The 15301-nt window shown below is 45.5% G+C and overlaps 1 protein-coding gene across 2 annotated transcripts in view; it reads right to left on the reverse strand.

Annotated features, from left to right (window-relative positions):
- The window catches only part of LIMK1 (LIM domain kinase 1), a 255805-nt gene that overhangs the window by 56442 nt on the left and 184062 nt on the right, over positions 1-15301 (reverse strand). For both annotated transcript variants that reach the window (XM_063956172.1, XM_063956173.1), the window contains 3 exons: positions 14406-14544; positions 14099-14208; positions 10794-10964 (listed from right to left, as the gene is read on the reverse strand). In XM_063956172.1, coding sequence (XP_063812242.1) covers positions 10794-10964; positions 14099-14208; positions 14406-14544 — 420 coding nt within the window. The remainder of the gene's footprint in view (positions 1-10793; positions 10965-14098; positions 14209-14405; positions 14545-15301) is intronic.

Genomic DNA, 15301 nt, shown 5'->3' on the forward strand with positions numbered 1-15301 from the left:
CCTTGTGGAATGGGCATTTACATAATTTGGCTGTGGCAGGCCTGCCACAGAATGTGCAAGCTGAATTGTATTACACATCCAACTAGCAATAGTCTGCTTAGAAGCAAGAGCACCCAGTTTGTTGGGTGCATACAGGATAACAGCAAGTCAGTTTTCCTGACTCCAGCCGTCCTGGAACATATTTTCAGGGCCCTGACAACATCTAGCAACTTGGAGTCCTCCAAGTCCCTAGTAGGTGCAAGGCACCATAATAAGCTGGTTCAGGTGAAACACTGATACCACCTTAGGGAGAGAACTGGGGACGAGTCCGCAGCTCTGCCCTGTCCGAATGGACAAACAGATATGGGCTTTTTTGAGAAAAAAACACCAATTTGACACTCGCCTGGTCCAGGCCAGGGCCAAGAGCATGGTCACTTTTCATGTGAGATGCTTCAAATCCACAGATTTGACTGGTTTTAAACCAATGTGATTTGAGGAATCCCAGAACTACGTTGAGATCCCACAGTGCCACTGGAGGCACAAAAGGGGGTTGTATATGCAATACTCCCTTGACAAACTTCTGGACTTCAGGAACTGAAGCCAATTCTTTCTGGAAGAAAATCGACAGGGCCGAAATTTGAACCTTAATGGACCCCAATTTGATGGCCCATAGACACTCCTGTTTGCAGGAAATGCAGGAAACGACCGAGTTGAAATTTCTTTGTGGGGCCTTCCTGGCCTCACACCACGCAACATATTTTCGCCACATGTGGTGATAATGTTGTGCGGTCACCTCCTTTCTGGCTTTGACCAGGGTAGGAATGACCTCTTCCGGAATGCCTTTTTCCCTTAGGATCCGGCTTTCCACCGCCATGCCGACAAAACGCAGCTGCGGTAAGTCTTGGAACAGACATGGTACTTGCTGAAGCAAGTCCCTTCTTAGCGGCAGAGGCCATAAGACCTCTGTAAGCATCTCTTGAAGTTCCGGGTACCAAGTCCTTCTTGGCCAATCCGGAGCCATGAGTATAGTTCTTACTCCTCTACGTCTTATAATTCTCAGCACCTTAGGTATGAGAAGCAGAGGAGGGAACACATACACCGACTGGTACACCCACGGTGTTACCAGAACGTCCACAGCTATTGCCTGAGGGTCTCTTGACCTGGCGCAATACCTGTCCCGTTTTTTTGTTCAGACGGGACGCCATCATGTCCACCTTTGGTATTTCCCAACGGTTTACAATCATGTGGAAAAAACTTCCCGATGAAGTTTCCACTCTCCCGGGTGGAGGTCGTGCCTGCTGAGGAAGTCTGCTTCCCAGTTTCCATTCCCGGGATGAAACACTGCTGACAGTGCTATCACATGATTTTCCGCCCAGCGAAAAGTCCTTGCAGTTTTTGCCATTGCCCTCCTGCTTCTTGTGTCGCCCTGTCTGTTTACGTGGGCGACTGCCGTGATGTTTTTCCCACTGGATCAATACCGGCTGACCTTGAAGCAGAGGTCTTGCTAAGCTTAGAGCATTATAAATTTACCCTTAGCTCCAGTATATTTATGTGGAGAAAAGTCTCCAGACTTGATCACACTCCCTGGAAATTTTTTCCTTGTGTGACTGCTCCCCAGCCTCTCGGGCTGGGCTCCGTGGTCACCAGCATCCAATCCTGAATGCCGAATCTGCGGCCCTCTAGAAGATGAGCACTCTATAACCACCACAGGAGAGACACCCTTGTCCTTGGATATAGGGTTATCCGCTGATGCATCTGAAGATGCGATCCGGACCATTTGTCCAGCAGATCCCACTGAAAAGTTCTTGCGTGAAATCTGCCGAATGGAATTGCTTCGTAGGAAGCCACCATTTTTACCAGGACCCTTGTGCAATGATGCACTGTTTTTAGGAGGTTCCTGACTAGCTCGGATAACTCCCTGGCTTTCTCTTCCGGGAGAAACACCTTTTTCTGGACTGTGTCCAGAATCATCCCTAGGCACAGCAGACGTGTCGTCGGGATCAGCTGCGATTTTGGAATATTTAGAATCCACCCGTGCTGTTGTAGCAGTATCCTAGATAGTGCTACTCCGACCTCCAACTGTTCCCTGGACTATGCCCTTATCAGGAGATCGTCCAAGTAAGGGATAATTAAGACGCCTTTTCTTCGAAGAAGAATCATCATTTCGGCCATTACCTTGGTAAAGACCCGGGGTGCCGTGGACAATCCAAACGGCAGCGTCTGAAACTGATAGTGACAGTTCTGCACCACGAACCTGAGGTACCCTTAGTGAGAAGGGCAAATTTGGGACATAGAGGTAAGCATCCCTGATGTCCCGGGACACTATATAGTCCCCTTCTTCCTGGTTCGTTATCACTGCTCTGAGTGACTCCATCTTGATTTGAACCTTTGTAAGTGTTCAAAAATTTTTTTAGAATAAGTCTCACCTAGCCTTCTGGCTTCAGTACCACAATATAGTGTGGAATAATACCCCTTTTCTTGTAGTAGGAGGGGTAATTTAATTATCACCTGCTGGGAATACAGCTTGTGAATTTTTTCCCATACTGCCTCCGTGTCGGAGGGAGACCTTGGTAAAGCAGACTTCAGGAGCCTGCGAAGGGGAAACGTCTCGACATTCCAATCTGTACCCCTGGGATACTACTTGTAGGATCCAGGGGTCCTGTACGGTCTCAGCGCCATGCTGAGAACTTGTCAGAAGCGGTGGAACGCTTCTGTTCCTGGGAATGGGCTGCCTGCTGCAGTCTTCTTCCCTTTCCTCTATCCCTGGGCAGATATGATCTTATAGGGACGAAAGGACTGAGGCTGAAAAGACGGTGTCTTTTTCTGCAGAGATGTGACTTAGGGTAAAAACGGTGGATTTTCCAGCAGTTGCCGTGGCCACCAGATCCGATGGACCGACCCCAAATAACTCCTCTTCCTTTATACGGCAATACACCTTTGTGCCGTTTGGAATCTGCATCACCTGACCACTGTCGTGTCCATAACATCTTCTGGCAGTTATGGACATCGCATTTACTCTTGATGCCAGAGTGCAAATATCTCTCTGTGCATCTCGCATATATAGAAATGCATCCTTTAAATGCTCTATAGTCAATAAAATACTGTCCCTGTCAAGGGTATCAATATTTTTAGTCAGGGAATCCGACCAAGCCACCCCAGCTCTGCACATCCAGGCTGAGGCGATCGCTGGTCGCAGTATAACACCAGTATGTGTGTATATACTTTTTATGATATTTTCCAGCCTCCTGTCAGCTGGTCCTTGAGGACGGCCCTATCTATAGACGGTACCGCCACTTGTTTTGATAAGCGTGTGAGCGCCTTATCCACCCTAAGGGGTGTTTCCCAACGCGCCCTAACTTCTGGCGGGAAAGGGTATACCGCCCATAATTTTCTATCGGGGGGAACCCACGCATCATCACACACTTTATTTAATTTATCTGATTCAGGAAAAACTATGGTAGTTTTTTCACATCCCACATAATACCCTCTTTTGTGGTACTTGTAGTATCAGAAATATGTAACACCTCCTTCATTGCCTTTAACGTGTGGCCCTAATAAGGAATACGTTTGTTTATTCACCGTCGACACTGGATTCAGTGTCCCTGTCTGTGTCTGTGTCGACCGACTAAAGTAAACGGGCGTTTTAAAAACCCCTGACGGTGTTTTTGAGACGTCTGGACCGGTACTAATTGTTTGTCGGCCGTCTCATGTCGTCAACCGACCTTGCAGCGTGTTGACATTATCACGTAATTTCCTAAATAAGCCATCCATTCCGGTGTCGACTCCCTAGAGAGTGACATCACCATTACAGGCAATTGCTCCGCCTCCTCACCAACATCGTCCTCCTACATGTCGACACACACGTACCGACACACAGCACACACACAGGGAATGCTCTGATAGAGGACAGGACCCACTAGCCCTTTGGAGAGACAGAGGGAGAGTTTGCCAGCACACACCAAAAACGCTATAATTATATAGGGACAACCTTATATAAGTGTTTTCCCTTATAGCATTTTTTATATATTTCTAACGCCAAATTAGTGCCCCCCCTCTGTGTTTTAACCCTGTTTCTGTAGTGCAGTGCAGGGGAGAGCCTGGGAGCCTTCCCTCCAGCCTTTCTGTGAGGGAAAATGGCGCTGTGTGCTGAGGAGATAGGCCCCGCCCCTTTTTCGGCGGCCTCGTCTCCCGCTCTTAACGGATTCTGGCAGGGGTTAAATATCTCCATATAGCCTCCGGAGGCTATATGTGAGGTATTTTTAGCCAAAATAGGTATTCATTTGCCTCCCAGGGCGCCCCCCTCCCAGCGCCCTGCACCCTCAGTGACTGCCGTGTGAAGTGTGCTGAGAGGAAAATGGCGCACAGCTGCAGTGCTGTGCGCTACCTTTAGAAGACTGAGGAGTCTTCTGCCGCCGATTCTGGACCTCTTCTTACTTCAGCATCTGCAAGGGGGCCGGCGGCAAGGCTCCGGTGACCATCCAGGCTGTACCTGTGATCGTCCCTCTGGAGCTGATGTCCAGTAGCCAAGAAGCCAATCCATCCTGCACGCAGGTGAGTTCACTTCTTCTCCCCTAAGTCCCTCGTTGCAGTGATCCTGTTGCCAGCAGGACTCACTGTAAAGTAAAAAACCTAAGCTAAACTTTTCTAAGCAGCTCTTTAGGAGAGCCACCTAGATTGCACCCTTCTCGGCCGGGCACAAAAATCTAACTGGCTTGGAGGAGGGTCATAGGGGGAGGAGCCAGTGCACACCACCTGATCGGAAAGCTTTACTTTTGTGCCCTGTCTCCTGCGGAGCCGCTATTCCCCATGGTCCTTTCAGGAACCCCAGCATCCACTAGGACGATAGAGAAATTTTATTAAACAAGTTTAATGATCTGGAAACAGGAATTCCTAAGATATTGCGCATTGCTTTACTTGACCAAAATGTCTTCATTATTTACCACATCCGTCTCCCCCGCCACATCAGTCATTAATGATCATTTACAGCTATTTACGTTTTCTCCATTATTAGACACCCCCCCTCCCCCCCCACTCCCTGATCACATTTCCACATTGTACTAAACTTTCTTATAAACGCTCAGATTTTCCCTGACACTGACAGTCGTCTCAGTTACACATCTATAGATTTCATTTCAGTACTGAAATTTCCCACTATTGCCGTGTTACACCTTTTCGGTGTGTAATACCCCTTTTCCACTAGCTCAAAAAACACGGGTAAATGCACGGGGGCGCGCATTTACCCGTGTTTTTGGCAAGTGGAAAAGGGTAAACCCGGATCAAGTGACCCGTGAATCCTACCCGGCTATTTACCTGGGTAGGACACGGGAATGATCCGGGTAGGGTGTAGTGTAAACGGGAGCCGTGTCGATGCGACACGGCTCCCGTTTACACTGTATGGATGGGCGGCGCTGGGAGATCATGTGATCTCCCTGCGCCGCCCCTGCCGTGTAGCTAGAAGCGTCACCAACCCGGCATATGCCGGGTTGTGACTGCTAATGGGAAAGGGACCGAGCACGGGTCGCAGCAGGGGGCAGCTCCCGTGTCAGGCTCCCGGCTGCGACCCGTGCTCGTAGGTGTAAAAGGGGTATAAGTGTTATGTACAAAAGAGTGCTGAGAAGCCTTATATGCAACAAAGTAACATTTATGGACATTTTTTAAGAATAAATATATTTTAGCAATACAGCACTGTAAGAATTCGTATCTCACAGTCTAGTACCTGCACGCTCTCTCTCTGCTTAGTCAGAGACACCCACACTCTACAGAAATAAACCTGTGAAAGTCGCAGGTTTTATCTAATTATATACACACATACATTATATATATTGCACCTTAAGCATTTTTTCTTGGAGTAGAAATATATATACACATGCCGGGTCAATACCGGGTTATTTGTGCGGAATGAGAGGGGTATTAGTAAATATGAGTTAAATACATGTTGTATGCAATTTATTATCTGGGGATTTTCAGTAAGAGGGGGGTAAGGGAATCTGCTGAACAGTTTATACATATAATGTTAGATATTAAGGCTTGTTTTAGATTTGTTTGCTTTCTCCCACTAAAATGAAGTTTAGATGAAAATATGTACCTTTATAATCTATATCGCAATACTATCGCAAAACAAACAAACACCAGGGGTTAAATGTAATGGGGTCCGAGTTTGGGAGATGTGCGAGTTTACCGCAAAATGCGCACATTTTAAGAACTCGGCCAATGTAATAGGGTGCGAGAGCATGTAAATTCACATGTTTCTCAAAATCCCACAATTCACAATGTATAAACTCGCATCCAGATGTTTTTCTATTTTGAAGATACAACTCGCCCAAAGTAACAGGGTGCGATTTGACAACTCCCACCCAAAATCTTACCAAAACTCACCAAAAACTAGACCACGTTTAGATAGGCGAGTTCAATATGACACTTTGCTTAAAAATATAAAAATTCACTGCAGAAGCCCATTTACAATCATTTAACATATCTAAATAAATATCTAACTTTAAAAACCCATTTACAATAACTTAAGCCCTAAATAGTGTACCTATAGTACATGTAAATATTAAAAACCCAGTTATCAAAACCCATTACCTGTAATGAACACCCTAAATAGTGTACCTACGTGTAAGTGTTAAAAAATCCATTTATAGTAATGTACCCCCTAAATAGTGTACCCACATGTACAATGAAAAAAAAAAAATCCAAAAATTCAAAACCAATTTACACAAATAACTTACTGTAAAAATAAAGACAGACAGAAATATTTTTTAGTTTACTGAACATTAAATAAATAATAATAAAAAAAAACAAACAAACACAAAATCAACAAAACGCAAATTTTTTTTTTTTTACTATGAGGTGGAACTACCTCTGCACCCTCCCTGCACCCTTAGGTGCACCTCCACGCGTATGTACACTACGCCTAGGGTGGTCACCGGTGATGCAGTTTGGGGGCTGGTGGCTTGGAAGCTCACTACTGAAGTGGAGTGAGCATCCCTAATGACCCTTTGGGCCACCAGCTCCCTTTGCAGGCTGTGATAGTTCCTGGATGGTCTGAGTCTGCTCCTGGACGGCCTGTGTCAACTTGAACATACTCAGGTTCATCTCACTGGCCATCTGGATGTGGGTCCCCTGGGCCACCGTTGTGGTGTGGTTCAGCTTCCGTAACTTATGGGTCATGGGCCATGGCAACCATTTGTTGGGTTTGGTAATCCATGAATGCCTTCAGGTGATGCTGGAAGCTGTCAAGGGACAGTGCAAAATCCTCCACACTTGAGGTAGGGGGGCTAGACATGGCTTATGTGGGTGTACGTTGCTGGGTTGGTGGGCTAGGAGCTGGTGTGATTCCATGGGAGTGAGGATAATAGTGTCCTCCTCTGACGAATACACTGCAAGCCTAACAGGTCTGTCCGAAACAGCAGGCGCAGGTGGTGGGGAAAGTGGTGGAGATATCCAAACACGAGACAAACCTAAAAAGAAAAAAATAATGGTAAATAAACATACCTGCACTATACCAAAAAATTACGGTAATATTCGCCGGACTTAATGTCACATTGCTAATGTAATAAATTTTATGTGACATCACAGATTACATGGCCTGCTGACCCATGGAGATGTATGTAGTGTGTGTGTTTTTTTCTGTTTTGTATTCAGCAGCCTCCTCCCCGCCCTGTTTAGTGTGCTGCCTTTTTGCAGGAGCCTTGGTGCAGCAGCTCCGGAAAAACAAATGTAAAAAAATCAGTGCTGTTTAATGGTATATAGCACATGTACCTAGTGCTGAAAATACATCATAAACGATACTAAAGACCATCATTATGTGCTAATGGATTTGCCTAGAGAATTATACTGCTTGTTGGTTCTATGGCGCACATTTGCAAATGTCTCTTAAGGGGGGTACACACGGAGAGACCCGTGCTTAAAATCTAAACAATCTGATTAGATTGCTTAGAAGTTAAGTACGGATCTCTCATATGTATGCCTCCCAGCGATAGTGATGCGCGGGGCCGCTATCGCCGGTGCTAGATTGAGCCCCCTCCTCAGCACACATCGCACTGAGCAGGGGGAGAGATGCGTGCTGAGTGGTCTGCGATAGATCGCTCAGCACACATCTCTAGTGTGTGCTAAGTGTGTACCTCCCTTTACTCTGCTAGGCTGTCTCAGACTCATACAATTGAAAAGATAACGGGGGTCATTCCGAGTTGTTCGCTCGGTAAAAATCTTCGCATCGCAGCGATTTTCCGCTTAATGCGCATGCGCAATGTCCGCACTGCGACTGCGCCAAGTAAATTTGCTATGCACTTAGGAATTTTATCACGGCATTTTCATCGTTCTGGCGATCGTAATGTGATTGACAGGAAATGGGTGTTACTGGGCGGAAACAGGCCGTTTTATGGGCGTGTGGGAAAAAACGCTACCGTTTCCGGAAAAAACGCAGGAGTGGCCGGAGAAACGGGGGAGTGTCTGGGCGAACGCTGGGTGTGTTTGTGACGTCAAACCAGGAACGACAAGCAGTGAAATGATCGCAGATGCCGAGTAAGTCTGGAGCTACTCAGAAACTGCTACGAGGTGTGTAATCGCAATATTGCGATTACATCGTTCGCAATTTTAAGATGCTAAGATTCACTCCCAGTAGGCAGCGGCTTAGCATGAGCAAATCTGCTAAAATCCACTTGCGAGCGAACAACTCGGAATGACCCCCAACATTTATAAGATTTCCAATCTCAGACTTAACCTCTTCAGGGACACTGCCACACTGTATATGTGTACCTTTTTTTTTTTTTAATTGCCTATTTTTAAATGCATTACTTTTTTTACGTTTGAAACACTGAGCGGGATGTAACAGAGTCCGAGATCATCAGATGTGCAGGATGCCAGCAGAGCTTGGACATTATTCGTCTGGCATCCCGCACATCCAGCGAACTCAGACTCTATTACATCCCGCCCTATATATTTGACAAATTTTGGTGATTATATTAATTATTAAAATCTGTATTACAAGCAATGCAGTTAAATAATTATATATCTGTAACAAATTAATTTGTCCCTGAAGAGGTCAAAAAAGGAACAGCTGACACTGATTTAGGTTGGTACAATTACAAGGGGGATACTTGTTTGTTTACTCACCATGACGCCTTGGGGCTGGTGTACGGTCTATGTCCTCGATATTCAAGCCTGGAAGGACTTTAGAGGGAGATGACTTGTTTCAGCTCCTCTTCATAGTTGGTATAATAGATGGAAACAGCTTGTCCACCCCCTGTCCTGCTTTCTTGACGGTGCTCCTCGGCCATCTTTGCTTTAAGCACCCCCTTGACATTGTTAAAATGCTTTTCTATATTTTTGAGGTCACGGCGGTATGAGATGACTGCATTTACGGTATCTGTCAAGGTATGCCACATCCCCTTCTTGCGTGATGCTGTCATCTTGTATGCCTGGGCACCAAGGAGGCTTCGGAAAACTGCCACCATAGCACGGACCAGAGCGCAGTTTTCTTCAGAACTGAAGTAGACATTTCTACCAGTACGTGTCTTTCCAGGGGCACACACAGCTGGCTCATCCTCTTCTTCCTGCGTCTCCTGCTCCTCACTACCTCCCTCCTCCTCACTATCAGACTGCAGCATCACCACCTCCTCCTCATCCTCCTTACTCTGCTCTCCTACAACTCTCTGCTTGAATGATGACATGGTGAAACAAAAAAATACTCCAAACACTCTCTCTCTCTCTAGCACTATCACAGCCTCCACTCCTCCCCAGTGTCTTTCACAAACCTATCAAAGGTCAAAATGGCCGAGCTGGGACTAACATAGGGGTTGTGAGGTACAACTCAGGTGAGTTTTGGGTGCCAATGGGTGACTTTCTTTAAAACTGTGCAACTCGCATTATGAAACTCGCATTCCGGTTGGTAGAAAACTTGCATGCTTCCAGGTGTGTTTTATCATTGCATTCGACTTGCGTTTGACCATGGAAACGTGCACCCTATTACATATGCGAGTTGCATGGCAAACTCGCACCTTCAAAATGTGTGAGAAAAGAAGAACTTGCATCCTATTACATTTTGCCTGAAGAGGGAAGTATAATAACCTGCGAGATTCAGGCATCAGAGCGATTCCGATGTGTCTGTGGTAATAATTTAAAAGGACAAACTGCTGATGTGTGCATCTCGCAGACTGTTACATTTCCCCCAATATCTCCAGTGCATCCCTGGGAATCCACAGACTGTGACCTGACCAGTATGCTATCGGCCTAAGTGCAACATCTGAGCGATACGAGACAGATGAAGTACCTGCTAATCAGCTAACTGGCTGGGTTTGATAAAAAGGACAGGAGTTGATTGGTTGGTTTATCTCTCTTCAGGTACATTCCCCCCAACAGTAATCCCATCATATTACTGTACAGAAAACTGCACATCACAAATACTGTATGTCCTGAGACCTTTAGGATAGATGGATATAACAGATGTATCTTGGCTGGTGCGTTATCATCTTGCTTTTACTGTAAGCACATTTGGCACATATATTGGGGGTTACTTCTAAATACTGGTGTACAGGAATCCTGGGTCAGATGTAATAAGCCTGGAGAAGGGATAAAGCAGTGATAAGTGCAAGGTGATAACGCACCAGCCAGCCAGTTCCTGTTGTTTTTCAAATTCATAATGATTGGCTGGTGCGTTATCATCTTGCGCTTATCACTTCTTTATCCCTTCTCCAGGTTAAATCCATGAGTTTGCTAATGCTTACAACACCTTATCCCATTTATCTTATTATAAAAATACATCCGCGCAGACAGGTAACAGGTGCGGTAGGACACAGAGAACAGGAGATACTCACTCGCGGACTCGCACAGTGTGAGAGTGCTCCGCACATGACGGAGTGATGGAAACAGAGAGACCACGTTTGCCATCTGATGCAGGTAGAGAGACCAGAGTCACTGTGTGAGGCGATCGAGAGACCGGGGAGTCAATCACTGGAGTCAGAGAGATCTGATAGAAGCATGGCCCACTGTAAGAGACAAGAGGAAGACAGTATTATTAAAAGCTTCAGCTTGTCTATTGTCCATTGCTCAGATAAGAACACAGATGACAAATCTTCAGCCTGTTCCTATTTGTTGGCTTCACATAGATGAACTTTCAAGAGATCTGCTAACTATGGGGGAGAAGTACTAAGCCTTGGAAAGTGATAAAGTAGAGATACCAAAATAGCAGCCAGTCAGCTTCTAACTATCATGTTACCGGCTGTGTTTGAAAGAGACAGCAGCTGACTGGTTGGTAGTTTATCTCTCTCCACGTTATCACTATCCAAGGCTAAAGGGACGTATTCACGGCCCGATTTGGGGAGAGGTGTGCTGAGCGAACGGCTCAGGACACATCTCTCCCCCTGCTCAGCACAGCGCGATGTGTGCTGAGCGTGCGAGGGGAGCGAGGATGGGGATGCTCATTTCACCCTGCATGCAGGTCAATCTAGCACCAGCGATGGCGATGCGCGGGGCTGCGCATCGCTATCGCTGTGGGGGTACACACGGAGTGATCACTGCTTAAAATCTAAGCAATCTAGTCAGATTGCTTATATTTTAAGCACCGATCGCTCCGTGAGTACCCCCTTTTAGTACATCTGCCCCATAGAGTGAAGAGGGCAAATGACAATGGGCCTAATTCAGAAGTGGTTGGAATTGCTATCACTGCTGCTTCATTGGATAGCGCTGTATCGTGATGCAGCAGACGACATCTATTATGAGCAGACGCCTCCTGCTGCAGCTGTGACCCGAGCTGCATCCTAGGACACAGCATCAAATCACTCAGTCACCATCGGTCGGCTTATAGTACCCATGGTGCCGCGCAAGCCGCCCGTCACGGAGGCCAGAAAATCTTCACCCAACGACGGAGATCCCTGACCTCTTCCCTCCACCTAAATGCCGGCAGTACGCCTCCATATACACAAACAGATGCCGTTGCTGCCCCTTCCCCACCCCCCAGACGGCAGCAGACTGTCAATCACTGACAGTCTGCTGCCGTACTGCATGCAGGATCTGTTCGCGCTCGTGCAGAACGAGTCCTACCCATGCGCAAAGTATCGATAATTTGTACTTAGTGGCACAAGGCGCAACTCCAACCACTTCTGCATTAGGACCAATATGCATGTGGACATTTTCACTTTTACCTCTATGGAGAGATATACTAAGCCTTGGAGAGTGATAAAGTGGATGTACTGTAGATAAAGTTCCAGCCAATCAGCTCCTAACGTTCATGTTACAGGCTGTGTTTGAAAAATTATGGTTAGAAGCTGCTTGGTTAGTACTTTATCTCTCTCCAAGGGGTAAATTTACTAAGATGGGAGTTCTATTTAAGATGGGATGTTGCCCATAGCAACCAATCAGATTCTACTTCTCATTTATCTAGCACCTTCTAGAAGATAATACCTGAAATCTGATTGGTTGCTATGGGCAACATCCCATCTTACATAGAACTCCTATCTTAGTAAATTTACCCCCAAGGCTTAGTACATCTGCTCCTTAAAGAGAAACACTTTCTGTTACTGCTATCTAGTCCTCTAGGGTTCCCAACTTCCGGCCTGTCCTGATTTTCTCTCCATTATGTCCACTTCGCCCATGTTTCCTTATTTCAATGTTCTGGCTCTCAGTTCATCTTGATTAAAAGGCTACAGGCAAACAATGGCATTTAAGCACTGACAATATGGCACCCTTATTGTTACTGGTTTGAACTAGAGATGTGCAGGTTCGGATTTACTTGGTTCTTAACGCCAGAATTAGCGCAAGTTCGGATTTATCCGGATTTTTCTTATTGACTAACCAAAACACGTGACATCTGAGAGCCAATAAGATGCCGTTTTGAGACCCAGGTAAATCCGAGTAAATCCGGATAAATCCGAACCTGCGCATCTCTAGTTTGAACATTCCAATAATCGGAAAGCTACCTATATGCCAAACCATTTCCTCTACAAAATATGTAAGTTGCCTTTTCTGTATCTTTTTTTATGATGTCTTTAGATGGCACTCCATCGCCCACATCAATAGAACTATTTCCACTGCAGCTTTGGGAGAGGAATAATAGAGCAACTACATCGGGAGTATGTACTAAAATGGTGCACTGTGCTGCACACTAGGGATGTAATTCAGATCTGATCGCAGCAGCAAATTTGTTAGCAGTTGGGCAAAACCATGTGCACTGCAGGGGGAACAGATATATCATTTGTAGAGAGATTTAGATTTAGGTGGGTTATTTTGTTTCTGTGCAGAGTAAATACTGGCTGCTTTTATTTTTACACTGCAATTTAGATTTCAGATAGAACACACCCCACCAAAATCTAACTCTCTCTGCACATGTTATATCTGCCCCCCCCTGCAGTGCACATGGTTTTGCCCAACTGCTAACAAATTTGCTGCTGCGATCAAATCTGAATTACGCCCTTAGGGGGTAATTCTGAGTTGATCGCAGCAGGATTTTTGTTAGCAGTTGGGCAAAACCACGTGCACTGCAGGGGAGGCAGATATAACATGTGCAGAGAGAGTTAGATTTGGGTGGGTTATTTTGTTTCTGTGCAGGGTAAATACTGGCTGCTTTATTTTTACACTGCAATTGCTGCTGCGATCAGACCTGAATTAGGCCCTAGGTTCTAAGAGTGATTTTTAGTGAAGTTTACAAAATGAAAGGAAATGTGTGACTGGTTGCTATAGTTACTGGAAGTATGTATGTGCCTACTGCATCATGGCATTAGACACATCCGTATGTGATGTATTAAATATACAAATTACATTTTCTTTGACCATGATAGGTACACTGTGAAAAAGACTCAAGGTACTGTAATGCTCATAAACATAGACAATGGCGACATAGTCCTTATGTCGACAATATGCATGACAAGTCACAATGTCAACAGTATATTTTAGTAATAGATTTAGTTTTAGGGTTAAGGCTAGGCTGCAGTTAGAGTTAGGATTGTCATTAAGTTAGTATCACTATAATGACCGTGTCCACATTCAGAATAGGCTGACATTCTGCTATCGACATTTCGACTGTTGACATTCTGAACGTAGTCATAACGTGCCACATTCAGCCAAATAGGCTCAACATTTTCCATCCTCTGTGTTACAATTATGTTTCACAAACCCTCCATCTTACCAGTATAACTTGGACCTCTCCACCAGAGCGTATGTTTCTCCATCACCAATGAAAGCGGCACAGCGTGCACACATGAAGCATTCTGGGTGATACTTGTGCTCTCCGGCTACCTATCAAAGCAAAACACCATTGTGTATCCATATGATCAGCAGTGCATGGTACAGTACATACAAATGGTCAGTCATCACTAATAAAGAATATCTATACATTTAGAGGTTGTAAAACCATGACAGGCTTTGCAAACGAAGGCAAGATAATTATTAGGATACATAAATAATCTTTGCTCAGCATATATTTGATTGCTTACCATAACCAGCCCTTTGGTAATGTGCTCAGAACAGCCCTGGCACATGCCACCAAAGCGTGCCCAGTAGTGCTTCTTGCAGAAAAGTCTCCCATCTTTTTCATAGTAGCGATGGGACAGAGACACTCCACAGTCACTACACCTGAAAGACGAAACAAGCAAAATGGTAAGGACTAATTATAGAAAAGGCTGATGTTCAGTAGCAGACGTGTAAAATCAACTAGAAAACCTCTGCAGGCGGCACAGTCATTAGTGGGCCAAGCTAATATCCTGAAACCTGATGTACTAGTTATATGATCGCAAAAATAAGAATTTACTTACCGATAATTCTATTTCTCGGAGTCCGTAGTGGATGCTGGGGTTCCTGAAAGGACCATGGGGAATAGCGGCTCCGCAGGAGACAGGGCACAAAAAAGTAAAGCTTTTACCAGATCAGGTGGTGTGCACTGGCTCCTCCCCCTATGACCCTCCTCCAGACTCCAGTTAGGTACTGTGCCCGGACGAGCGTACACAATAAGGGAGGCAATTTGAATCCCGGGTAAGACTCATACCAGCCACACCAATCACACCGTACAACTTGTGATCTAAACCCAGTTAACAGTATGATAACAGAAAGAGCCTCTTAAAGATGGCTCCTTAACAATATAACCCGAATTTGTTAACAATAACTATGTACAGTATTGCAGATAATCCGCACTTGGGATGGGCGCCCAGCATCCACTACGGACTCCGAGAAATAGAATTATCGGTAAGTAAATTCTTATTTTCTCTATCGTCCTAAGTGGATGCTGGGGTTCCTGAAAGGACCATGGGGATTATACCAAAGCTCCCAAACGGGCGGGAGAGTGCGGATGACTCTGCAGCACCGAATGAGAGAATTCCAAGTCCTCTTTTGCCAG

The sequence above is a fragment of the Pseudophryne corroboree genome, chromosome 2, assembly GCF_028390025.1.
Source record: "Pseudophryne corroboree isolate aPseCor3 chromosome 2, aPseCor3.hap2, whole genome shotgun sequence".
Classification (NCBI taxonomy): domain Eukaryota; kingdom Metazoa; phylum Chordata; class Amphibia; order Anura; family Myobatrachidae; genus Pseudophryne; species Pseudophryne corroboree.